Raw genomic sequence first — 27154 nt, 5'->3', positions numbered from 1 at the left:
GGGCATTATCGCCAGTTCTGGGGGAGGGGGGGGGCGTGTGGTTGTGTGGCAGTGCACATCACTGACAGCTGGCGAACCGGCTCCGCGTGTTACAGTTGTGACATGATGGCTTTGCCAGGGTCGTCTTTTCCGCTGGCCGGGTCGAGTCCGTATGTGTGAAGGATAATGTCATGACATTGTTTCCGGTGCGAGGGCGGGACTTACCTGCAGCCTTATAAGGCACAGCGCGGGAAAATTCAATAAACAACTGGAGTGCAAACAAGCCTACTGACTACAGGTCTCATTCTTCCCAACTCCATTTAGCTACTGCTACACATTGTCATTCTTGACTTTTAGTTCTCCCTGAGTTTCACATTTGTGCTTTCTCTTTTTTGCTCTCTTCAACCACTTTTTTCTTAGTTCTTGTTTCCATTTTCACTCCATTAAATTTCAACTGTTTTCCATTATGGCTTTTTAATTGCTTTTAATTTTCCTACTTGTTTGGAGCTGCAGAACAGGAGGTTTTTATCATTTCTGCACTGGGGAAAGTTTGGGCCAGTAATGTTTCATTGCACTGAAAAGGGTGAAGTAAACAAGAATATAATGTGTAACCTACCAGGGCTACACAAGTTGGTATGGATTTATGAGTGGCTTTTTTTCAACACTGCATCTCAAGAAATTATCAAAATCTGACTCCTTCTGGTAAAAGTGATAGCTCCAGGAGATTTTTGTACATCTTGGCTATCAATTGTGCAATGAGTTGAATTAGCAGACATTAACCACAAAAACTTATTCAATTTTTATTTAACAATAATTGCCCTTTGAATATTATCTTTTTCAGGGTGGAGTGATGGGTATTTTAATAGATTGGAACTGTAATCTGGATGAATTGGCATCTAAATGTGTTCCAAAGTATACCTTTCACCGGCTTGACAAAAGTTCAGATAAAATGCTATCGCCTGGTTATAATTTTAGGTATGTATTCACTTCAAAATATCTGTCTAACGTGATCGATAGAACTCAGAGATGTGCGAGGAGTACAAACTTGCTTTTATTAGCTTACAACTAATGGCCAGTAATTACAGAGGCCTTCAGGTAAATCTGAGGTAAGGCGGAAAAACAGGGTTTATATCGGGACCGACAGGGTTGGAGCCAAGAGGAGGGGTCGGCCATCTAATCTACACATAGACAATGAATTCCAGTTCACTACACTGTCAAAACAGAGTACAACCCTTTTGGCCCAGAATCAAAGAGCCTTAAGTTCTCACCTTTTATATTTTCCTGCTGGTTCATTTCATGGATTTGCCTTCTGCTGTGGTCAATGACTCAGATTTGTCTGTGATGCCAAATATGTACAGATTTACTTGATGTACATATTTCTTTCAAAACACATTCACTGTGTCCTCAATTCCTATAATTTAAAAATGGTGGCGGAAGAATTGGTAGCTAAAGCAGAAATTAAGCACATTTACTTCCTTGTTTTTTTGTTCTTGTTGGAAGAAATTGGGATTGGATTCCACATCATTCCCAGAGGTGTCTGATCTAGTGGTCATTACTAGGTCTCTTGAAGAATAGTCACTCAAGTGCTTTATGTATAAATTAGCACCTTCAAAATATGAAGGAAAGATGAAAGGATATTTTTTTTAAAAAAGGTGAATAATTTTAATTTCTGAAATGTAACCTAGAGATGAGTATTAGTTCACCACCACCAGACACATCTTCCCCTCTCCTCCTCTCTGCCTTCTGCAGGGACTGCTCCCTCCGTGACTCTCTTCCTTTCTTTGATTTCCACCACTCAGCCCCTTGGTACCTACTTGTGATGGCAGGAAGTGCCACACTTCCTCCCTCACCACCATTCTGGGCCCCAAACAGCCCTTCCAAGTGAAGCAACACTTGTGAATCTGCAGGGATCATCTGCTGCATCTGGAGCTTCTGCTGTGGCTTCCTCTACTTTGGAGAGACTAGATACAGACTGTAAGTTTGCTTCATTGAGCACCTTTGCTCTGTCTGCTCTAATAGTGGGGATCTTCCAGTGGCAGCCTATTTCAATTCCCTGTCCCATTCCCAGGCTGACATGTCTGTTTATGGTCTTGTGTTGTCCAACTGAGATCACCTGCAAATTGGAGGAAGAACACCTCATATTCCATCAGGCATCCTTTAATCAGATGGCATTAAAATGGACTTCTCCTGTTTCCATTAGCCCCACCCACCCTGTCTCTTATTCCCTACCCCTATGCCTCCTTTCCTCCAACTCTGGACCCTGTATCTCTCCCTATTTCTGTGTTTTATTTCCTCCATTTCTGCATTTACAGAGCTACCACCCCTCCCCCATTCAATTCTCAGCTTTTCTCTCCTGCCCTCCTAACCATGTCTGCCTATGGCCTCTGGCTGTTGGTCTGTGCTCCTCCCTCTACCCCTTCTTCCAGACATACTCCCCTCCACTGCAGCTGTCCTGAGGACAAAGTGCGTGGAGGGTGATGTTCCAGGAGTACAAGAATGATCTCACTGGGAGGGCCCCTCTCACAGCGAGCCAGGCCAAGTCCTGTTGCTTGTTTGTGAGCCCTGGCAATGAGGTATTTTGCCAGAAGACCTAGACAGTCTGCTCAGAGAACCATTTCACTGGATCCACCAAGTCCTCATCTCTCAGTTTCTGGAGAATGTTCCATGCTGACCACTGTCTGATGGCCTTTGTTCTGGAAAAACTTCTCCACGAGCGCTGGGACATTGCATGGCACTGGATCCAGGTCTATCCTTTGCAAAACCTGAGACAGATAGAACCTCAAAACATAGTGGCATTTGGTGACCTTGTACTTTGGTTCCATGCACAGCCTGATGCAACCACACATGAAATGGTCATCAGGATGAGGGCCACATTGGGTATGCCCTTGCCCCTATATGCTAGCGACTTCTACACGGTGCTTCTTCAGACCCTGACCATTTTGGATCCCCATATGAATTGGGAAAATTGCTCTGGTAACTGCCACAGCAGAGGTGTGGTGCAGGGGATTGTCCACTCCTGTGCCATGTTCAGCAGTACCAAGAGCACCTTGCACCTGATGACTAGGTTCTTCCCTGTTATGGAGAGGGAGTACCACGGCGACAGATCCAAATTTTGGTGTACCTTTGCGATCCGCTCCAACCAATTCTCAGCCCCTCCAAACCAGATTCCTGTTATCTTCAGGTAGTCAGATCTGTGAAGGGATGAAGGACCGGTTGGGCCAGTAACCATAGAGCATTGCCTCACTTTTCTGGTTTACCCTGGAGCCTGATGTGGACTCAGTCTCCAGTCTCCAGACCAATCGTGTATCTGAACATAAGGCGGTGATGTCATCCATGTACAGGGAGGCCTTAACCTTACACTATTGCCTTAGTCTGCCATAAGGCAAATATTCTCCATTAGCATTCCCCGGCACCCCTTACAGTTAGAGAAAGAGAAGCAAAAGAGACTGAGGGTCCATGGATTCACTTCCAAAACTCCCACAGCCTCTGCAATCATACAAAATTCCAGTTCAGTGCAAACCACTGGCAACCTGAACCCAGATCCAAACCTTCCTCGTAATGAGAAGCCTTCAGCACTCTGGGCCCTCTGGGAGCTCTTCTTGTCCTCCACATCCACTGGAATCCCAGTTCCGATACCTGGTTCTTTATGAACCAGCATTCAGCGGCCTGGTATGAGTCCTTTGACCTCAAGTCACCAGCAATACACAACCTGCAAGTTGCCAACAGTTTATCACTTTTATAGGTCCTTCAGCCACAGAACCCCTTGTTGATACGCCACCATGGTCACCATCCTTAATATTGACTCTTCTGCTTCTCCTTTGCAACGGGGGTTCTTCCTGTTATTGGCTACCTGTGCCAGTCTGCTACCTCCCCGGAATCTGCAACCCTTCCTGGCCACTGCCAAACATAAGACCATCTTGGACCTAGACCTCACAGATGCAGGATTTAAAATAAAATACTGTTGGTCCTTTAATGGGCTATTTAAAGCCTCTATGCAGCTATGGGCAGTAGGACCTTGCAAGGGAATGCTGTGTCTCCACTCCCTGCTCTCTCCAGGTCCACAATTTAGTGGCTGTGCCACTATTTTGAAATGCGCCAGTAGCTCCTGCAGCACCCCCACTTTTTCTTTATAGTTCCCCAGGGTCCCTTTGTAGATAAGGCAATCTACAGTAGTCAATTAAAAACCTAATATCCAATATGTCTTTTGACGTGGAGGGGTTGGGGGGGGGGGGGGAATGTGGGAACCCATGTGACTGAGAACTTGTAGTATCAGGAAGAATGTTATGATTTTGTAGTGTCCATGAGAGATTTACAAGAATGGTTCAAGGATTGGGGAATTACATCAATACAGCACAACAACACAGTGTCATCAAGATGCACAGCAGAGAAGATCATCAGGAAGAGTTTTGACAATTCATAAGTACAAGTTATCATTTGGTCACTTGTCTTGCTCCAAGATGATAACTGATCTTTTACTTTAAACCTCTTTTTCTGTCCTCTCCTCTTGTATCCTGAAATCGTCATTCTCTATTTCAATTGCCGTCAATGACAGACTCCACAGCACCCAAAGGCAGAGAATTTGACAAATTTACCACCTTTGAGGAAATTTCTCATTTCACTCCTGACTAGCCGTCCTCATACTCAGATCGAGTTCTACATTCCTTAGTCAAAGAAAACCTCTTCATTGCATTTACTCTGTTTGGCCCTCTAAGCAATTTTGTAAACTTCAATGAGAGTGAAGGCCTAGCCTATTCAACCTACCCTTGTGTGATAGATCTGCCATTCTAGAAACTAGCCGTGAACCTTTGCTGCACTTCTCTTGCAGCAAGTGCAGGTATACCCGCTTTAGGAAACTAAAGCGTTCCTAGGAAACCTTTCGTATGCAAAAATGGCATAAAGAAAAAAGCCATTCACTACTATTAAAGGCTTCTTTCGTAAAAGTGAAAACCCATTCAAATCCTTTTGTAAAAGTGGATTTTATTAATTCGAGTATTCGTAAAGCAGGGAATGCCTGTATATAAATTTTAGGTAAGGAGACCATAATTGTATATATTACTGCAAGACACTCTATAATTGTAGTATCTTTAACCTTGTGCTCAAATCTTCTAGCTGCCACCACTCACCTTCTAATTATGAGCTGTATTTACATATTAGCTTTCAGTGAATTATACACAGGTTCCTTTGAACATCAATGTTTCTGAATCATCCTTCTATTAACACAAAGATTTGGGATAAACATTGGTTTAAAGACTCTCCAGAGTTAATACTGCTCAAGAATCAGTGATTTAAAAAAAAATGGAATTACTTGTGTAGTGTCAAGTACAAATACTATACCAGTATTTCAATTTTGCATAATAAGAATATAAATAGAGAATAGTATCTAATATGAAAAATACTTTAAAACAGATTTGCTAAAAACTACAGAAATGAGAATGGAACCACAACAAGAACATTATTCAAAGCTTATGGTATACGATTCACTGTTGAGGTTTTTGGTAAGGTGAGTGATTTTTTGGGGGGGTTATTGTTGTATGTATTTATTCATGAAGTGTGGTGGCAAGTCCAGTATTTATTGTCCATACTAATTGCTATTTAAATGCTGATGAATTATCTCATTGACTGTGTCCAAATAATTGCTTCCATGTTTTTGGCCCAGTTATAAGAAAAGAACCACAATTGTGTTTCAAGTTGAAATGGTACAAGAGTATGGAGGATAGATTGAATGCATGAGGTATCGAGCTTTAGCATTGTTCCAACTGCATTCAACCAGGCACGTGAGAAGTACTCTTTCACCTTTTTTTGTGGCCTGTGGAAAGTGAAAAGGATCTGGGCAGAAAGGAGTTGACATTTGCTACCATATTAAGCTTTCAATCTTGTGTATTTGACTGAATTGTATAACTGGAGGTAGCTAGATAGTCATTAGGGATAACAACTTGTCTGGCATTTGTGTAGTACATATTAATTGCCATTTATTAGTCTAGTGAATGTGGACCTGTTTGTGCTTCATGTAGGTACAGGTCTTTAGTCAAGTGCAAGATTGCCACATGGCAATTCCAAAGCTTAGTTCAGTTTCAATGGCTGAATACTAGTGGCTCAGGCAAAGATCACTATAATGAGGCACATTATCTTTATTTCAAATTATGTGAATAATTAAACTTAATACCAAATACAAAACTACTTAATAATCAATTTGTTGTTAATCTGCTGTTTGGCCAAGCCCAAAATACATTTTTTTAAAAATTAGACATACAGCACGGTAACAGGCCCTTTTGACTTACAATTGACCTCAAACCCCGGCACACTTTTGAATGGTGGGAGGAAACAAGAGCCCATGGGGAAAACCCATGCAGACACGTTAAGAATATACAATCTCCTTACAGACAGTGCAGGATTTGAACCCAGTTCCGATTGCTAGTGCTGTAACAGCGTTGCGCTAACCGCTACGCTAACCGTGCTGCTTCGACTTCATGAAATATCTTCAAAATTTTCAGAAAAGTCAACTGGCTTCCTTGGATGACTTAGTCTTTACTTCTTTCAGTGCAACACTTGACACAGTGTCTCAACAAATGTACAGTAATTACCTGCTGTTGAACATTCCAGTGTATGGCTACAGAAATACTTCAGTTCTTGTAAGATGCTTTTGGTGTTTTAAAAGAATGCAAGGGATAAAACACATTGAACACAAAGTGCAAGGTACATTTCTATTGATGCTCTTAAGGGCACGACCACAAGTTCAAAGTTTTTTTTTCCCTGAAGATTTGTTGAGATGCAGAAAAGAATCTGTTTTTTAAACTCTGAGCTGAATTTACCACATCAGTTGTATTTTAAATTTAGTATAAGTGGATAGAAGAACTCATTGGCCTATGTTCTGGTAATCGATAATTTGAGCTAAACTGCAAATCTGAACAAATTTGGGAGAATCTGTTACAAATATACATTGAATGTGTGGTGCAGAAATGTGCCCATTTGGCTCATCAATGACGGTATTTACATTCATCTCAAACCCCTTGAGGCATTTCTTCATTCCACTCTCCATTCTTCTTCCTTAAACTTGTCCAATCATTTCAAGTGTGTGAAAACATTTCACTTTGATGTCTCCTTGCATCACTCCTCAGTGAAGTGTCTTTTGCATTTCTGTGACTATCTTGTATTAATAGCCTCTGGTTATACTTTCCCCCACAATTGGAAATATTCTCTCTCTATATTAAAACTGTTAATTAGTTTTGACCTGATGACCTCTCCTTTCAAAAAGGCTCAGTCTCTTTATTCTTTCCCAATTTAGATAGTTTTCTGATATTATCCATGTAAATCTTTTTGACATCCTTTTATAATAAGGCAAGCAGAACCGAGTGCAAGAATGTGGTTAAATTTGATCCAGGTTTAACACCACATCTATTTTAATTTTGTCTCAAGCTTTCTTTCTGACTTTGATAATAAATTGGTGATTTTCTCTCTCTCTCTCTCTATATATATATTCTGAGATCACTTCTTCTACTTCATCTAGGCCTTGCATCTTGGAACCTCACCTGCCCAATGTTTCCTCATTCTGCAAGTATTGACCTTTCTCATTTCCAGTTGCAGTCTCCACTCCACTCTATTGATTATAACCCACTAACTTGTCTCATCTGGAAATTTAGAAAATGTTCATTTCCAAGGTCTAAACTGTTGATGCAAATAGTAAACAAGTGGAACAACTACTCCTTGGGGAATGTCACATGCCCATGTTTTCCACTCTTTATTCTAACTTCGTCAGCTGGTAATCCATTATGCCCTCATTTCCTGAATCTGTATTCTCTCAGGTTATTTAGCTGTTCACAATTTCGTACCTTTAAAGATCTCTTGAAAGTCTAAAATTATTCTAATACTTCACTTTTACTTTGTTACATCAAAAAAAAATGCAAGTTTGGTCAAACCAAAAGTCCTTTTCAAAATCTGTCATTATATTCTACATTTCTAGATGTTTTTATTCTTTTACCTGGGCTTCTGTTTGTTTTCTTTACTACTATTGCATTATTTATCCTCTGGTACTACACCTTTTTCTATCAGGGATATTTTCTCATTTGGATTCTTTTAAAATGGTTGAATGCAATGCATCTGGACTAGAGGTTATTTTCATTCATGTATTTTGTATATCCTCTTTCAGTTTCAAATGCATTTCTCATTACTCATTTCATCCAACAATAAGTCCACCTATTTTATCTCTTTGGTAAAAAATTATTTAATATTTCTGCAATTTCCCTTATCCTTTGCAACCTTTTAAAAATATTTTATTATTTTGTACTCTTTGCCCAATTTGAATATATTCTTCCTCTATCATCCTTATTGATGGCTCTTATTCTGGTGAATGTAGATAATGTACCTCTTTCTTTGCCCATAATTATTCTCTAATGTCTTCCTTTATCTCAACTGTGTCATAAACATTTAGTTTGTATATATTTCCTCTATTCTTCTGGACATCATTTAAAATGTCATCATGGTTTTCTAACAATATTATTGTCAATTGCATCTTCCAAAATTCTATTCCCAACTCTCAATCATCTTTTCTCTAATTTGACCATTATGGCTTAGACATTATTACATTTGAAATATGTGCCAAAAGGGGGGAAAAATGACTCATCTTTTGAACGGAAGCAGGAGATCATTGAACTTTAGTGAAGTTTTGATCCATAATAACTTTCAAATTAACTTCCTAGAAGGTATGTCTATGTTGAAAACAATTTAGGGTTGGGCCAAATGGATGAACTATTTCTTTCATTAGTTACAGTCTGACAATAGATGCTTATAACTGAATCAAAATGAATATTACTTAAACTGATAAATACTGCTTTAAAAATATTGTGTTTTGTACAGGCTGGAAAATTTAACATAATCCCAACAATGATAAATATTGGATCTGGCTTAGCATTACTGGGAATGGTAAGTTGCATTTAAAAATAATTGGATTATTTTTAACAGGTCAAGATGATTCCCTATCATGTAGATTTCTAAAGAATGATATTGTTACTTGGTAAAATAATGGATTGTGTTGCCTTTTTCTTCAGATTTAAATAACTCCAGGTAAAATTAATGAGGAATACAAATCAAATGTATACATTAAGTATACTTCAGCTCAAGTAACCAGAATGTATTTTTTTGACCTGTTCTTTGACATGAGGTTAATGGTGCTCATGACTCCCCTTAAATCAGTGGTTCCCAACCTTTTACTTTCCACTCACATACCACTTTAAGTATTTCCTATGCCATAAGTGTTCAGTGATTAGTAAGGGATTGCTTAAGGTGGTCTGTGAGTAGGAAGGGAAGGTTGAGAATCACTGCTCTAGACCCAATTATTACTGAAATATTTTGCTTGAGAAAAATTGTCATTGGTCCATTTCCTTTGGAGTTATGAAACTGTGCACATAAAGAATCAATTTGGAATGATTAAAACAGTGGTTCTCAAACTTTTCTCTTTCCACCTGTATACCACCTTCAGCAATCCCTTACTAATCACAGAACACTTATGGCATAGGGAATACTTAAAGTGGTATGTGAGTGGAAAGTAAAAGGTTGGGAACCACTGCCTTAAATAAAATAATGGCAGCCCAGACCAATTAATCGCTGATGGTTTAGTTCTCCTAAATGTTTCATCCGATGGCAATTAGCTACTGCAGTCAAACTTCAATTCCTGATCCTCATTTTCTTACAATAGCAGGACTTCCACTTTCCCCACCTTTTATTTCCATCTCAATTATCTAGTAGTTTAATTAGTCACTAGAGTGGGGAGTGAAGGTCCTACTGCCTGGCCTTGATGCTGACGGTTCAGTACAGGGCTTAAACAGCTTGTTAAAAGAGCTGGTGGTGTTTTATTTAAATAATGCAATCATAGAGGTCTGTGCCTAAGATGGCAGTACATACTGGACAGGGTACCAGATGAGGTTTCAGGCCTCAAGGGAGCAGCGGATTGGTATAAAGCACCAGAAATGGAGAGAACACCCCATGTTGAAAGCATGGGAGACAACCTAAAAGGGAACATGACCACAGCAGCGGACCTGCAAGGGACCCCACACAGGCTGCAGCTGCTGGAGGCTGGTTCATGGGAACCAGGTTTCAGAAATGGGATTCAAGATTGTGCTGAGGGAAAGAAGGGTTTCTGAAGAGCCTCAGCCTCTGAAGGCTTCTGGGTCATATTGGAGGTTTGGATCTTGAGCCTGGGGTGCCAGTGATTTGAACAGGAGTCTGCGGGGCCAGAGGCTGTGAAGGTGCTGGAGGTAAATCCACAGATACTTAGTGTCTTTAAAGGAACTCTCTTTTGCTGTTCTTCCTCTTATCATTAGGGGAACTGCAGCTCTTTGCTTGCCTTAAGGCAGACAAAAGTTGAAGTATATCATGTACATTATATTTTATGTATTATTTTGTGTCTAGAATAGGAACCTTGAACCACTAAATAGTTCATAGTTTAAAATCTGGGGAGTTGATGGGAATGTGGGGAGAATTTTTTTTAAAATGGGATTAGTGTAGGGTAAGAGGGAAGGTGTGTTGGATTGTGTGGATAGTAGGTTGAAGAGCTTATTGCTGTTTGCAAATATAGAGTAATGCAGAAATTCAAGAAAAATATGGTGTTCAATGCACTGGCATAATTTGTTACAGATTCTGTTGATAAAATGCATTCATTTTATTTTATGGAACAACTAAATTCTCTATTAAAATTTCCCTTTCAGGCAACAATCATGTGCGATATAATCATCCTGTACTTTTTGAAGAAAAAAGATTACTACAAGGAAAAGAAATACAAATATGTTGAAGACGATGGATTGGTATATCAGTAAAAATTAAGTTATTGTCTAAAGATGGAAAGAAATTAAGAATTAGAAGTTGAATTATTTTGGGGCAATTCACTTATTTAAGTGTGATTGTGAAAAGGAACATGATCACAATATTTCTGATTAACCTATTTTTGAGTTTGTGATTTTTTTTCCCCCCCTAACATGAAATATTAAATTCAAAGACAGTTTAAAAATGAATTTCATAATACATTTATCACCTGATCAAATGATGTTGCAAGTACAGTTACATGATCTGGAACCCTTGGGGGACAGTTTGTTCTGAATTTCAGATTTTTTCCAGATTTCGGAAAGCCCACCCGAATTGTGCTGCTATATTCACCCCCACCCCCTTCCAGTCACCCGGCCGTCTCCCCATTCGCCGGTCCCTCGGCCCCGGCCGCCTCTCTCCCCACTTACTGGATTTTGGAGCTTTTTGGATTTTAGATGTCCGGATAAAGGATCGTATACCTGCACATTTCCAAGAGTATGCTATTAATAAATAAATCAAGCTATTTTCCTCAAATCTAATCACAGTACGATGCCACAGTATGGAAAATAAATTCTTGAACTAGATGAAAAATGTATTAAAGAAAATCCAGAAGTGCATAACTTTTCTTCATGTTTAAAGAGTACTGAATCAGAAAGCTCATTTAGAATTGTACACAATTCAAGGAGCCCTGTATGGGTTATAATGTGTATCATGCTTGGCACTTGTCTGTTTGTGATTTTTTTTGCTTAACATATTTTTATGCTTTCTACTAGCAACATCTTTGCTTCAGGGTCATAACTAGTATTCTCTGTTTTCTTGGGAGATAAGATGTTGGTTTCTTTTGTTCTGTGAAATAGATTGTAAAAGCTTCTGACATTTTCTATTGACTATAACAATGTTTAACAACATACAATGTTTAATATTGTTTAATAAACTTTTGAAAACTCAATTCTTTTCGCATTCATAATGGAAAATAGTTGCTATAGTTAGGTCAATGCAAAGTTAGAAATTGGATTTGAAATTTGGATTGGATCGATTGGGCTCTGCTTAGAGGATTTTGAACTCTAGGAAGCATGATTACCAACAGCAGCATCAAGGCCATCAGAAGCGATAAGCCTTACTTCGTGATTCCTTCTGTGTTTTTATTGCAAGTTTGAACACAGTTTGGAGTTACTGCTGCTTGTCCTTTGAGGACTGTTTTTTGAGGACTGTACAAGCTTGGTGCCTAAGAATGGCAGTCGGCTGGATGGATAAGAGTGAAATGGCAGCCGCCACTGAAGCTGATGCCTCTGAGGAGCAACGTATCGAGGAGATGAAGGTCATGGAACATAGAGAAGAATTGCAGTGGTGGCATTAGATACAAATGGAGCCAAAGCTGTTCTCTTTACAAGACTGAAAGAGGCAAAGAGAAGCAGAGGAGGTTTTGGCTGCTGGGAATACAAACCCCACAAAATTACTGCAAAAAAAAAAATCACAAGAATCTAAGATCAGCCATTTGGAAATGTCTGAAGGTGGGTCACAAGATGGTGAGGTGGAGGATGGACAGTACAAATTGGAGACCAACTCAGATATTATGGCAACGTCTGACATACTGGATGATGTATGATCAGAAGTTAGTGCATCAAATGCTGGAGGCAGGAAAAGCAAAGGAAGTTCTCCTAGATCAAGTTTCCTGTACTTCAAGTAGTCCATCTACACATTTAAAGATTCAGGCTGATTTTGCTGCTCTTGTTGCGGAACAGGAATTGCTTCAAAATAAATTTGCCTTAGAAGAGCAGCAGGTGCAACTAAAGAAGCAAAAGAAGCAGCAATTGCTTCAAAATAGATACGCCTTAGAAGAGCAGAAGGAGGAAATTGAATTGATTTAAAAAAACTTTGCTGTTGCTAAGGCAAAAATGAGATGCTAACGGCCCCAAAGGGATCTAATGTTCGAAGTAATTTATCTGAAGTGCCTAATGTTATGGAATCATGTTTTGAGGAAGGACCACAGAAAAAGAAAATATTTAATACTAAGGCTCGGTCACCTGAACAAACCATGTTATGGCATGGTGATGCCAATCCTCAAACCCCAACAATAACCACAGTGGACAGAAATATGAGCCAAATGCAATTTCCTGCTACTGAATACAGCGTTCCAGTCAGGTAACAGGAATCTGGGTGAACAAAGCAACATACGATCAGGCATGAGAAGGCAAGATGAAATGGCTGCATCATTAATCCAGTTACAGTCTCTGCTTCTCTGCCCAGGAGAGAGATTCAAGTTTTTTAATGGTGACCCACTTCAGTTTAAAGCATTCATGAGAAACTTTCACACAGTATTGAGAGTAAAAGCCAAAACTCAGAGGATTGTTTGTATTATTTGGAACACTTCTCGAGTGGACAAACATCATATGTCCCCGATCGAAGGATTCAAAAAGGCTAAATCTTCTAAAGAAGCATTAGAGGTCCAAATCACACCCACATCCAAAATTGGGAAAAAAAACCTATATTTGCTACAGTAGTGACGGCTACTCTGCTTACTGAGTAACTCCACAACCAAACGGGTTGAGTTCAGTGAGCAAAAACTGATTTATTGAGGTCTGCCTGGCTGTTGTTATTCTCCCAGCTGAGAACCGCACCATAGGTCCGGACGTCATCAGGGTGTCACGTGGACCGTAGAGCGCGGGCTTCTAAGCCTGGTGCCGAGGTTGGGAAGAAACCCCGAAGGCGCCATTTTGGCCGGCTGCCCCGCCGCGTTCGTGACATGCGGGGCCGGTTTGCCTGCCTAATGGCGTGCCGCCACACTACCACTATTACAGTTTCAAATAAGAAAAAAGATTAAAATAGATAAGGAAAAGGAGAGTTTGTCTGCTGTGAAGAAATGTTTCTTCTGTAAAAATGTACATGCTTTGGAAATATATGCACAGTTGGAAAAAAAGACACATCGTGAGAAAATTTCTTTTCTAAATGAAAATGCAGGATGGTTGGGCTGTCTGTGTAAAGGACGCATCAGCAAAATCTGTAATAAGCAACTCAGCTGCGACATATGCAGTCTAAAACATCCTAAAATGCTACACATCTTCCAGGAAAAGAAGACTACGGAAAAGGAACAAATAGCAACAAAGCAGCAGCTGAAGACATTGCTGTAGCCTTGATACAGACAAATGGTCTTTCTGGGACTGGTGAGGACAAATGTAAACTTTTAATAGTACCTGTACAAGTCAAGGCCAAGAAAGTGAGTGCAATTGTGAATTCTTACATATTTCTTGATGCAGGAAGCACATTTTGCACTGTGGGACTAATGAATAAGCTTAATCTTCAAGGAAGAAGGTCAAAAATTCTTTTGAGAACTATAGGTCAAGTTAAAATCATTCAACCCAGTATTGTTTTGAGCTTGGAGGTCGCTGGACTGGATAGCAATGATTTTTGTGAACTCCCAGTTGTATACACTCAGAAAACTATGCCTGTGGATAAAGAAAACATCCCACATCAAAAAGACATTGAATCGAGGACGCATTTGAAAAATGTTCATTTACGCGAAATCAACTCTGAGATAGAGTTGCTCATTGGCTCTGGAACCAGTAGATATGATAAGGAGTGTGGGAGATGGACCTTAAACTGTAAAAACTATATTTGATTGGATGATTAATGGACCATTAGGAGGAAGAAATGAGGTCCAGGACCAGTCGGCTATAAATGTCAACAAGCTATTAATTGTTAAACTTGAAAAGTTGTGAGAGCATCAGTGCCTCAGCAGTTCAAGAATGACTTGCCTGAGTGCCTCGGAGACAACCAAGAATCTTCAAAGGAAGACCAAGTTCTTGGAATCGGTGACAAAATCTGCTAAGCTGGTTATTGCATTGGATTATCTTTAAAGGAAAGGGAAATATGCATGCCTGATAATAGAAGCATTGTCAAACAATGTACACTGAATTTAAAGAGAAGATTCTTCCTTTCATTCAGACTACACCAACTGTGTTATTCTACGAAAGTTAAGAAACAATATATGGCAGAAAGTTTAGAGTTAGAAAATAAGATTGTTGAGTTAGAGAAGGATTTTCAGAAAGGTGTAACAGAAGATTAAAAAAAAGTTGCATTACCAAGGTTGAAATTACATTATAATACTTTACAAACTTATCAGTTTGAGCGCTTAATTAATCGATCTACCACGTTATTTTGAGTTGTGGGAAAGAGCTCACAAGGTACTTGCTTGGCAATTGAAAGCCGAATAGGCGTCTTGGACTATTAATGCTGTTAAGAAGAATTCAATAATAACTTTTAAGCCTCAGGAAATTAATAACCAGTTTTATTCATTTTATCAAAAATTATATACTTCTGAGGGGAAACAGGATAATGGCTCTATTGATTCTTACTTATCTAAATTAAAGTTACTGGTATTAGATGGAAATGATGTTCAGGAACTGGAATCTCCATGTACAGATTTTGAAATTAAGGAAGCTATTCAGGAAATGCCTAATGGAAAGTCCCTGGGGGACGATGGATTCCCTGTGGAATTTTATAAACTTTTTTTATGATGATTTTTCTAATGAATTTGGGGAAGTGTTGAATCATGTTCAAGTGCTTTAATAACTGTCATTCCAAAAAAAAATAGAGATCCATTAAAAGTGTCTTCATATAGACCTATCTCTTTATTAAATGTAGATTATAAAATTATAGTGAAAGTATTAGCTAATAGACTTGTTAAATATTTGCCTAAATTGGTAATATATTTCAATTAATTACTTTGGTCAATGCATATCGAAAGTAATCTAACCATATATGTGGTTGCATTAGATGCAGAAAAAGCTTTTGATAGAATTGAGTGGGATTTTTTATTTAAAGTGTTAGAGAAATTTAAATTTGGCCCTTTTTTTATTGGTTGGGTTAAGGCTTTATATACGAACCCGATTGCTAGGGTGGTGACAAATGGACAGATTTCTTTACCATTTAAATTAACTCGTTCAACTCAACAGGGCTGCCCAATGTCACCAGCCCTATTTGCGTTGGTTATTGAACCATTAGCTCAGGTTATTAGACAAAATGACGAAATTAGAGAGATGAGGGTTAAGAATGAAGAATATAAAATTAATTTATTTGCGGACGATCTGTTGGTATATTTGACGGAACCGGAACAGTCACTACCTTGTTTACTTTCTAAGGGCTTTTTTCAATATTTGAATAAAGCAGTGTGAGAGTTTTTATGGAAAGGTAAACTAGCTCGAATGGCATTGCATAGACTTACATGGAAGTATACATTGGGTGGACTACAATTACAACATTTTCAAAATTATTTTGAAGCGGCCCAGTTGAAGTTTATTAGTAGATTGATGGATTTAGATCAGACTCCTAGCTGGGCTAAAGTGGAGATGGTGTGCATCCTAGGGTTGAAATACATGAGTTTATATTTCGTTGGAATTTGATTTTGTTACAGCAATATGATATGCCGATATTGAAGCATTTGTTAAAGATTTGGTTAAAAAAAAGGGTGTTTGGGTCGAAAGATGAATTATCCATTTTAACTCCATTGTATAGCAATCAGTTTATTCCCTTCTCAATGTTTAATAATCATTTAAAGATTTGGGACTCTAAAGGTATAAAGACAATACAAGATTGTTTTGTAGAGGGGCATTTTCTTTCTTTTAATCAATTGAGAGAAAGATTTGATATACCTGTAAATTCTTTGTTTGTGTATTATCAATTTAGGGCTTCGATAAAAGATGATTATGGTAGAGAGATGGTTTAGTAATTCGGATTCTTGTTTTAGATGTAGTTCATGAATTGGAACTTTTCTACATGCTGTATGGAATTGTGTTAAAGTTCAATCATTTTGGCAAGGAATTAAAGTAGTTTTGGAGAAATTATATAATTTTATACTACTGTTAGATCCAACGATTTTCTTGTTGGGAAATTTGTATTCATTAAGGGGAATGGGATTGGATAAAATTCAAATTGCTTTTGTACGTTTGATGTTATCAGTAGCGTGTAAATGTGTTGCTAGTACTTGGAAAGATGATACTGAGATTAATATAGCATGTTGGCATAATGAATTGAAAGTATGTGTTGTCATGGAAAAAAATACTTATAATTTACATGATAATTCTTTTGTTAGTAAGTGGTCTTCGTATTTGAAATATATGCATTTAGATATACTTTGAAATGTTAACATGTACAATTTTTATATATATATTCTATTTTTTTTTTGCTCCCCTTAAGAGAGTTGCCTGTCGGGGTGGGATGGGTGTTAATGAAAAAATTTTCTTTGACTATTTCTAATTGTATGTTATGTTTTTGTTATCTTTTAAATAAAGTTTGCAAAAAAAACACTACAAATGTGTGTCTGACATGATATTTAAAGGTTATGCAGAGAAAGTACCAGAAGATACCTTGGAACGTAGTGATGGCAAAATATGGTGCTTGCATCTACAGGAAAAAAAACTTGCATGTGATGTTTGATTGTGGAGTGACCTTTCGGGGGGGGGGGGGGGGGGGGCAGTTCACTAAATTCTCAACTCTTACAGGGGCCAGACCTGACCAGTACTTTGATAAGAGTCTTAACTAGATTCTGCCAGTACTTTGATAAGAGTCTTAACTAGATTCTGTAAAGAGCCTGTTGTCATCACTGCAGACATTGAAGCAATGTTCCAGCAGGTGAAAATACCAAGAGACCGCGACTTGTTACGATTCCTTTGGTGGGCTGATAGAGATTAGTGAGAACATAATAGAATACAGAATGACAATGCATCTATTTGGAGCAACTTAATCTCTAAGTTTTGTGAATTTTGCCCTTAAGAAGTGTGCTGAGGACAACATAGAACAGTTTAGCTCTCAATCCAGAAGCACCTCTTCTTCTGCAGTTTCAGAAAAAGTCGCATAGCTCTTTATCATGTGCAGCGATCTGGGATTCACTGGTAGTGTTTTGTGCTGATGGCTGACTGCCTCCCACCTCCGCCCCCATCTACTCATATATAACCCTACCCATAGTTATAAGCTAATAAAGGCGTTTGTTCTCCCTCCAATCGTGAGAGCTTTTATTCGCGCTGCAATTTTATTAGTTTATTCCCTAAATGATGGAAGCGCTACTCAAGCCAGGTATAGACCCTCTGTCTCCCATCGTGACTGAGGAGTTCACATACTGGCTAGACCACTTCCAGGCCTACCTGAATGTGACCAGAGACTTCTTCCACACCCATGAACTCGGGAGGACCGCACTCGTTTCGAGGGTAGGAACGAAAGGGTATGCAGTCATCAGGGATTCCACTACATATGATGCTGCTATTAAGGCATTGAAGGCTCTGTACCTGAAGTCACAAAACGAGGTCCTAGTGAGGCACCGACTCTCTGCATTGTCAACGGCCAGGAGAGGCCATCGATGACTACCTGCTGGATCTATGGATTCTTGCCAAGTAGTGCAGACTTGAAGCGGCTACGGGCCGTGTTCACGAGGAAGAACAGATCTGGTACACTCTTGTACACTCAAGGTTCGTGAGGCAGCAACTGCTTGAGTCGGGTAAGAAGGACCTGGCTAGCCATGTTGAACTGGCCAAATCGTTAGGACAAGCCAAGCTCAAAAACAATGACCTCAAAGCCAGTGAGCTCGCTCACCCACCCAGGAGACCCCTTCCAAGGACCAGCTGCTCCTGCTACCCCTGCCCTAACGGCTGCCATTTCCTGTGCTCGGGAGTACTTTTTCTGTGGCAAGAGCCAGCATCCTCGATCTGGTTGCCCGGCTAATGACTCAGTCTGTTCCAGCTGTGGCAAGAAAGGACATTGGGCGAGGGTTTGCCGCATGAAGGGAAGCCCGGGGGAAGTCCAGCCCCAAGTTGTCTGCCCCGAATTCACCCGAGGCCACTTGCTATGCTACACGCCGATGGAGGGTGACAGTGAGGAAACGGCACGAAAAGGCTCAGCGGCCATCTTGCTGCGACCCGAATTCAAACTCAGTGCCATCATCATCAGAGGAGGAAGGAGGGCGGCCATCTTGTCACACCACGAGGTCAACGCCATCTTACAGAGCAGGGCAACCCAGGACGGTGGGGGCCACTCGAGTGAGGAGTATGGAGTATCTAGCCTTGATGGTCCTGTATCAGGACAGACCTCACCAGCTCAGAAACTCCATAGTGACTGTGAAGGTAAACGGACATTCCAGTAAATGCCTAATTGACATAGGCTCTACTGAAAGCTTCATAGATTCACAGACTGTGCAAGAATACAACCTAAAGATGTATCCTTTCAATTGTCACATATTTCTTGCATCTCATTCGCATTCTACGTGTATTCAACATGATATAGTACTCCTGCCATTTGAAGAGGGGAAATACTGTAAATTTCACCTGTATGTACTTGATGAATTGTGTGCTCTGGTGTTGTTGGGTCTGGACTTCCTGTGTCACCTTAAAAGCATGACCTAGGAGTATTCTGGTCCCCTCCCCCCTGTAACGGTTCAGAACAGAGGGCCCCTAAAATCAGAACCCACATGCAGCCTTTCCACATTGAATATTGACCCCCCCATCCCCCCACCTCTCTTCACAAATCTGTCCTTGGACTGCAAACCTATTGCTACCAAGAGCAGGAAGTACAGCACAGCAGAGCAAGATTTCATAAAGTTGGAGACACAATGTCTGCTCGATGAAGGTATCATCGAAACTAGCACCAGCCCATGGAGAGCGCAAGTGGTAGTGGTAAAAGGGGAAAACAAGTCCAGGCTAGTAATTGACTATAGCCAAACTATTAATCGGCACACTCCTGGACGCATACCCCCTCCCTTGAATCTTGAACATGGTGAATAATATTGTGCAGTATTGGGTCTATTCAACCATTGACCTGAAAGCTGCTCATCACCAGCTGCCAATCCGTTCTGAGTACCATGCATATATGGTATTTGAGGCTAATAATCATCTCTATCAATTCCAGAGGGTCCCTTTCGGTATCACTAATGGGGTTTCTATCTTCCAGAGATAGATGGACAGAATGGTGGACAAATATGGTTGAAGGCTACCTTCCCCTACCTCGATAACATCACCATCTGTGGCCATACTTTGGAAGACCATGACACTAACCTTCAGAATTTTCTCCACGCAACAAAAGCCCTAAACTTCGCATAACTCTGACGAGTGCGTATTCAGGACTAAGCATCTGGCTATCCTTAGCTATGTGGTGGAGAATGGCAACATTGGCCCCAATCCTGATAGGATGTGCCCCATGTTAGAGGTCCATGTTCTCAGCACCACAAAGGCTTTGAGGAGATGCCTGGGATTTTTCTCATATTATGCCCAGTGAATCCCTCAATACACTGATAAGGTTCGCCCTCTCTTACCATTAATTTCCCCCTCTCGACTGAAGCCCAAATGGCTTTTAACTACCTCCGGAACCACATTGCGAAAGCTGCCATCCATGCAGTGGACAAGAATGTACCTTTCCAAATGGAAAGCGACACTTCGGATATAGCCCTGGCTACTACCCTCAACAAGACGGGCAGGCCAGTTGCATTTTCTTTCACGGACATTACAAAGCCACGAGCTCCAGAACACACCTGTGGAAAAGGAGGCTCAAGACATTGTAGAAGCCACGAGGCACTGGAGACACTACCTGACTGGTAGGAAACTTGAGCTCCTCACTGACCAGCGCTCAGTTGCATTCATGTTCAATAATGTCAAGAGGGGAGGGAGTCACGTGATGGAGTAGTGGCCGGACAGTGAACTCCAGCCCTCTCCAGAAAAGTCGGGAAAAACAAAGGAAAACACAAAGGCACAGAAATAAAAGTTACAGAAAAGTGAGTATAAAGGTGGAAAGAAAATGGCGACAAAAAAAGAAAAATCGAAAGCAACGGTAAGAAGAGAGGAAGAGAAGACAACGGAGGAAAAAGGTGAAGGCCTTACCTGTTCGAAGAGGCCCGCTGCGGAGAGAGAAACCCGCTCCCTCAGGTCGGTAAATAATGGACTACAAAAATGGCTCGCTGAGCCGAGTAAAAGTGCGCAACCGCACATGCGCGAGGAGTCGCGCATGCGCGATGCACATGAAAAAAAACACACCGACGGGAGGGGGGACCAGCTGGGGAGTCGATCTCCACAGCCGGCAACGACAGCTGCAGAACACCTGCAGCAAGAAGAGACCACAGAAGACAATAGAAACAAGAAAGAAGAGAAGGAAAGGGCAACAAAGAAACAACAGATGGCCAACCCAGAGGAAGAAGAAGAGGAAGAGGAAGAGTACAGTGAAATAGAAGAAGAAAAGAAAGGCAAGATAAAGGATATACTTGCTCTTATTAAAGGATACATGGAGTCATTTAAAGAATGGCAAACACAGGAATTTAAGGATTTAAGAAAAAGAATAAACAACACAGAAGAGAAAATGAATAAAATAGAGATGACCTTAACAGAAATGGGAAAGAAAATGGACAAGATGGAAGAGCGGGCAGTAGCAGCAGAAATGGAGGTAGAAGACTTAAAAAAGAAATTGGAGGAATCTAATAAAAAAACTAAAGAGACACAAGAACTACTAGCTCAAAAAATAGATACAATGGAAAATTATAACAGAAGAAATAACATAAAGATAGTGGGCCTTAAGGAAGATGAAGAAGGCAAGAATATGAGGGAGTTTATAAAAGAGTGGATCCCTAAGACCCTAGGATGTCCAGAACTACAGCAAGAAATGGAAATAGAAAGGGCACATAGAGCATTGGCCTCTAAACCACAACCACAACAAAAACCAAGATCTATCTTAGTAAAATTCCTAAGATATACTACAAGAGAAAAGGTACTGGAGAAGACAATGGAAAAAGTAAGAGAGGGCAACAAACCACTGGAGTATAAAGGGCAAAAAATCTTCATTTATCCAGATATAAGTTTTGAACTCCTAAAGAAGAGAAAAGAGTTCAATATAGCAAAGGCGATTTTATGGAAGAAAGGGTATAAATTTATACTAAAGCATCCAGCGGTATTGAAAATATTTATTCCAGGAGAACAAAACAGACTATTCTCGGATCCAGGAGAAGCACGAAAATTTGCAGAACAATTACAAAAATAGACTGAGGGATGAAGACGGGTAATGAGAGTAAAAATGATCACGATTGATATGTATGTGGGTAAAGACAAAAATAGACTGAGGGATGAAGACGGGTAATGAGAGTAAAAATGATCACGATTGATATGTATGCGGGTAAAGAGGTATAAGAGTGAATAGAGACAATGTGCATACGTGAATGTATCTGTACTTAGAGGAAAATATAGATAGTATAGACAAGAATTAATAAGGGAAGGTAATGGAATAGAGAGAATAAGGAGGGAATTAAAAGAGTGACCTTTGTGACATATGAAAAGTGAAATCTTTTCTGGGGGGGGCTGGGTGGGGGGAAATAGCGGTCACTGCAAAATCAGTTGACGCTTGCGAGTGGATTCGCAAATCCAAATGGAGAGGGGAGATGTGGTTGTCCGACAAGGGATAAAGGACAACTCAGGAGGGGAAGGGGAGATTGGGGATAAAGAAGATAGAAATAGGAGAATAAGGAAAATGTTGGATGTTGTAGGAATGTTGTCTTATAAAGAGTTGAAAATAAGAAAACAGAAATGGAAAAGGAGGAAAGGTAATGATGGAAAAACGGAAAGAGAATATAAACAAAATATAAAATGGCTACGCTGAACTATATGACTTTAAATATTAATGGAATACATAACCAAATTAAAAGGAAGAAACTACTAAATTTAAATGAATAAATGTATTCCATTAGAAAAAAATAACATATAGGTTAAGAAATAATATTGAAATGTTCGAACAAGTATGGGAGCCTTACATTAAATACAATAGCGAAAACCTACCGTGGACAAACATTGCCTAAGTTGATGGAAGGAGAAGGAAAGAAAGGAATGGACTCAGAAGAATTTCTGGTGTATTTTTGTTGAATGACAACATTGTCTGACTGGCTTAATGCAACCTAGATTGTATACCTAAAATGGATGAGGGGGGGGGGGGGTGGGGGGTGGCTTGGGAGGAGGGAGGGGGGGGGGAGAAAAAGTCACTGTATATGTGTGATAAAGAAATAGTGTATATCATGGCTAATGTGATTTATGGTGTGAAAAATAAAAAATTTAAATTAAAAAAAAATAATGTCAAGAGGGGAAAAATCAAAAATGACAAAATTGCTAGGTGGAGGATCAAGCTCTCCACCTACAATTGCCTATCAGCCAGGACCTCTTAATGACCCTCCAGCTGTCTTATCCAGAGGAAGCTGTGCCTCTGCATTCACCGGACAGCTGTGGTCTCTGCATAATAAGTTCTGCCATCCAGAGGTCACCCACATGGCTCATTTCATCAAGGCGCACAACCTGCCCTACTCCATGGAAGACATCAGGGAAATGACCAGGTCTTGTCAGGTCTGCGCAGGGTGCAAGCCGCACTTCTACCACCCCACAAAGGCGCACCTAATCAAGTCATCCAGGCTCTTCGAATGGCTTAGTGTTGATTTTTAAGGGTCCTCTCCACGAACAGGAACACTTTCTTCCTCTATCATTGATGAGTACTCCCGCTTCCCGTTCGCCATTCCATGTCCAGACACATCCACTTCGTCAGTCATAAAGGCCCTGGACTCCACTTTTGCCCGGTTTGGGTATCCCAGCTATATTCACAGCGACCGGGGCTCATCCTTTACGAGTGACGAGCTACGTAAGTACTCACTGGCGAGGGGCATCACATCCAGCAGGGCTACTAGCTACAACCCCTAGGGGAACAGGCTGGTTAAAAAGGAGAACACCACAGACAGGAAGTCTTTCAAACTGGCCCTGAAGTCAAAAGGTCTTCCAGGCTCACGCTGGCAGAAAGTCCTCCCTGAGGTTATCCACTTTGGCAAGAAAAATAAAAGAGCTGAATATTATTTAAAGGGTGAAAAACTACAGCATGCTGTTGTGCAGAGGGACTTGGGAGTGCTTGTGCATGAATCGCAAAAAGTTAGGTTGCAGGTGCAGCAGGTTATTAAGAAGGCAAATGGAATGTTGGCCTTCATCGCTAGAGGAATTGAATTCAGGAGTAGGGAGGTAATGTTGCAACTGTATAAGGTACTGGTGAGACCGTACCTGGAGTACTGTGTCCAGTTCTGGTCTCCATATTTGAGGAAGGATATACTGGCTTTGGAGACAGTCCCGAGGAGGTTTACTAGGTTGATCCCTGGGATGAAGGGGTTGACTTATGATGAAAGATTAAATCGTCTAGGATTGTATTCGCTCGAGTTCAGAAGAATGAGAGGAGATCTTATAGAAACAATAGGATTATGAAGGGTATGGATAGGATAGATGTAGGAAGGTTTTTTGAACTGGCCGGGGAAACTAAAACGAGAGGACACAGTCTCAAGATTCGGGGGAGTAGATTTAGGACAGAGATGAGTAAAAGTTTTTCCCAGAGGGTAGTGAATGTTTGGAATTTTCTAACCAGGGAAGTGGTTGAGGCTGCTTCATTAAACATATTTAAAATTTGGTTAGATAAGTTTTTACATGATAGAGGAATTAGGGGATATGGGGAGAAGGCAGGTAGGTGGAGTTAGGTCATAAATTAGATCAGCCATGATCGTATTGAATGGCGGAGCAGGCTCGATGGGCCATTTTTGGCCTACTCCTGTTCCTACTTCCTATGTTCCTAATGTGCTCTATTCCATCTGGTCACTACTATGTACCGTGACCAATGCTACTCCTTATGAACTCCTATTTGCTTTTGAGAGAAGGTTGGCATCGGGAACTACACTCCCAACCTGGCTCACCACTCCTGGTCCAGTCCTTCTCAGGAAGCACGTGAGAAGCAAGACGGACGCCCTGGTGGAAAGGGTGAAACTGCTTTATGCCAATCCCATGTACGCCAATGTGGGGTACCCGGGTGGTAGGGAGGACACTGTCTCCATCAGGGACCTAGCACCTGCCGGGACAGAGGGTCTGTTGCCTCAAGTGCCTTGTGAGCCACGGAGCTCATTCTCACCACCCCCAGTCAAGGCTTCAGGAGGAAAGTGCATCCCCCTCCACCATTGAGCCAGAGACCCAGCCCACCTCTTCTCCCTCACAAGGGGACCGGGAGACCCAAGGAGTCCAAGGTCCCCCAGTGCTAAGGCACTCCACCAGGATCTACAGACCCCAGGACCGCTTAAATCTGTAAATAACTATATTTTTCAATTTTTTTCTGAACCCATGTTCTCTGTCTTCATTCACTCACAGACCTTGAATTCTACAGGAAGGGGTGAATGCAGTGAACTGGAATTCACTGGTAGTGTGTTGTGCTGATGGCTGGCCCCACCTCCAAGCTCCACCCCCATCTGCTCACATATTACCCTGGTTTCCTGCCTAAACCCATAACCCTTCCGAAGACGACTGTGAAACCCTACCCATGGTTATAAGCTAATAAAAGCATTTGTTCTCCTTCCAGTTGTGAGAGCTTTTATTCACGCTACATCATGAGTTGTGAGCAGTCTGTTTCAAGGGAGGTTTTCTGCTTCCCAAGTGGGTAAGTAACAGTCGTCACATGTTGGCTGAAACAGAGTGCAAAGGAAATGAAGAATCTGGACTTGGCCCATGACAACCTTTCTGTGGAGAGGGTGTTGGGTGTGATGTTTTATGTTCAAAATCAATTTGAAGGACCAACCTCTCACAAGAAAGGTGATTCTGTCAATCATCAATTCAATGTATGATCCACTCAGACTGCCAAGAAGATCCTGCAAGATTTATCTAGGATTTGGATTGATTGGGATGATATGATAACTAGAATCCATTGTACAAGAATGGACATGTTGGATTCAGGATCTTCATAAGCTGAAAGACTTCTAGATAGACAGATACTTCAAACTCACAAACTGTGTCATCTGCTCAATTACATCATTTTGTTGGTGCATGTGAAGACGGTTATGGAACTTAGTTACCTGTTACTGCATGATAACCAGGATCAGGTACATTGTGGATTTGCAATGGGAAAGGCCAGAGTGGGTCTATTAAAAACCAGGCACTATTCCTTGAATGGAGTTGATGGCTGCTACCATGGCGAGCAGAATGAACTCAATGTTGAAAAGAAAGTTGAAGATGGAACTAACAGACTCCATAGTTTGGACTGATAGCATCTCTGTGCTCAAATACATTAACAATAAAACCACAAAGATTCAAACTTTCGTGGCCAACAGTCACTGAAATTAATAAAGTCTCAAGTCCAAAGATATGTTAACGCAGTTAACAATCCAGCTGACCTGGCTTCCCAAGTTTGAAAGTTCAGTTTTTTCTGAAGAAAGAAATGTGGGTGTCCAGGCCTTGGTTTCTTCTACAACCTCAGCAGGAGTGGCCTCATAAACCAGATAAATTAGAAGAAATCTTACCAGATGACCCTGAAATCAGGAGTATGACTGCAAATGCTGTTCAGGTAATGTCTGAACAAGTGGATCCAGTTACCATTACTTTTCATCCTGGAATTGGTTGATGCTCAGACTGAAAGGACTGCTTCTGTATCATAGCAGAAAGAGAAAACAAACAAACGGTATTCTCACTCAGCCTCATCCCGATTACATCCATCAGAGATCTATCACAAAAGGAGACAGGAAATCTTGAGACTCAAGAAAACTGGTTCTGTCTCATAGTTGAAGAACTGGTTAATGCTAAGAAGGAGATAATCTGCTTTTGCCAGAGGAAGAGATTTTCAAATGAAGATTCAAGTCTGAGAAAGGGAATGAATATTAAAAGGACAAGCCACATTTGTAAACTCAACCCCTTTCTGGAGAATAGTGCATTAAGAGTTGGTGGAAATTTTGCAGAGCAGCAATGCCAGAGAGATGACACATCCAGTCATACTGGCCAAGGATTTTTACATATCAGGTTGGATTAATCGGCATATTCAAAGAGGTGGGCTATGGTAGTTGCAACCATATGTTATTCCAAAGTATGCCAAAAATACTGGATTCCCGGTGCTACTTGGTCAATCAGAAAAATTATATCAAAATGTGTTGTTTATCAGTGTGTAAATACTCTTCCTGGATAACAGCAGATGGCAGATTTGCCCTTTGACAGTCTCTCCCAGTGAACCTTCATTCGCATATGTTGGAATTGATTATTTTGGACCTTTTGAAGTGAAGCATGGAAAGAGTGTTGTAAAGTGCTATGCTGTTACTTTCACATGTTTAGCCGTAAGAGCAATTTATATCAAAGTGGTATCATCACTTGACAGACTTTCATCAATATCCTTTGGTGTTTTATAGCTAGACGTGGTGAAGTGAAGGAACTACGATTGGACAATTACACTAATTTTTTGGGAGCTCAGAGGAAGTTGAGAGAGGCAATCGAAAGCTGGAATCCAGTTCAAATCCATAATACACTGCTCCAGAAAGGAATCAATTGGATATTCCACCCACTGATGACTCACACCATGGAGGTTTATGGGAAATACTAATTAGATCAGTATGAAA

At 40.6% G+C, this 27154-nt stretch overlaps 1 protein-coding gene across 2 annotated transcripts in view; it reads left to right on the top strand.

Moving 5' to 3' along the window:
- Positions 1–11719, top strand: part of p2rx4a (purinergic receptor P2X, ligand-gated ion channel, 4a) — a 91049-nt gene extending 79330 nt beyond the window's left edge. The window contains exons 8-11 of one of the 2 annotated variants that reach the window (XM_069933315.1): positions 821–954; positions 5386–5479; positions 8830–8895; positions 10677–11719. In XM_069933315.1, the coding sequence (XP_069789416.1) occupies positions 821–954; positions 5386–5479; positions 8830–8895; positions 10677–10784 (402 nt within the window). In that variant the 3' untranslated portion in view covers positions 10785–11719. The remainder of the gene's footprint in view (positions 1–820; positions 955–5385; positions 5480–8829; positions 8896–10676) is intronic. The other variant, XM_069933316.1, reaches the window with a different exon arrangement.
- Positions 11720–27154: the final 15435 nt, after the last annotated feature.

This window comes from Narcine bancroftii, chromosome 4 (genome assembly GCF_036971445.1).
Source record: "Narcine bancroftii isolate sNarBan1 chromosome 4, sNarBan1.hap1, whole genome shotgun sequence".
Taxonomy (NCBI): Eukaryota; Metazoa; Chordata; class Chondrichthyes; order Torpediniformes; family Narcinidae; genus Narcine; species Narcine bancroftii.
This window is presented reverse-complemented; position numbering and strand designations above follow the sequence as displayed.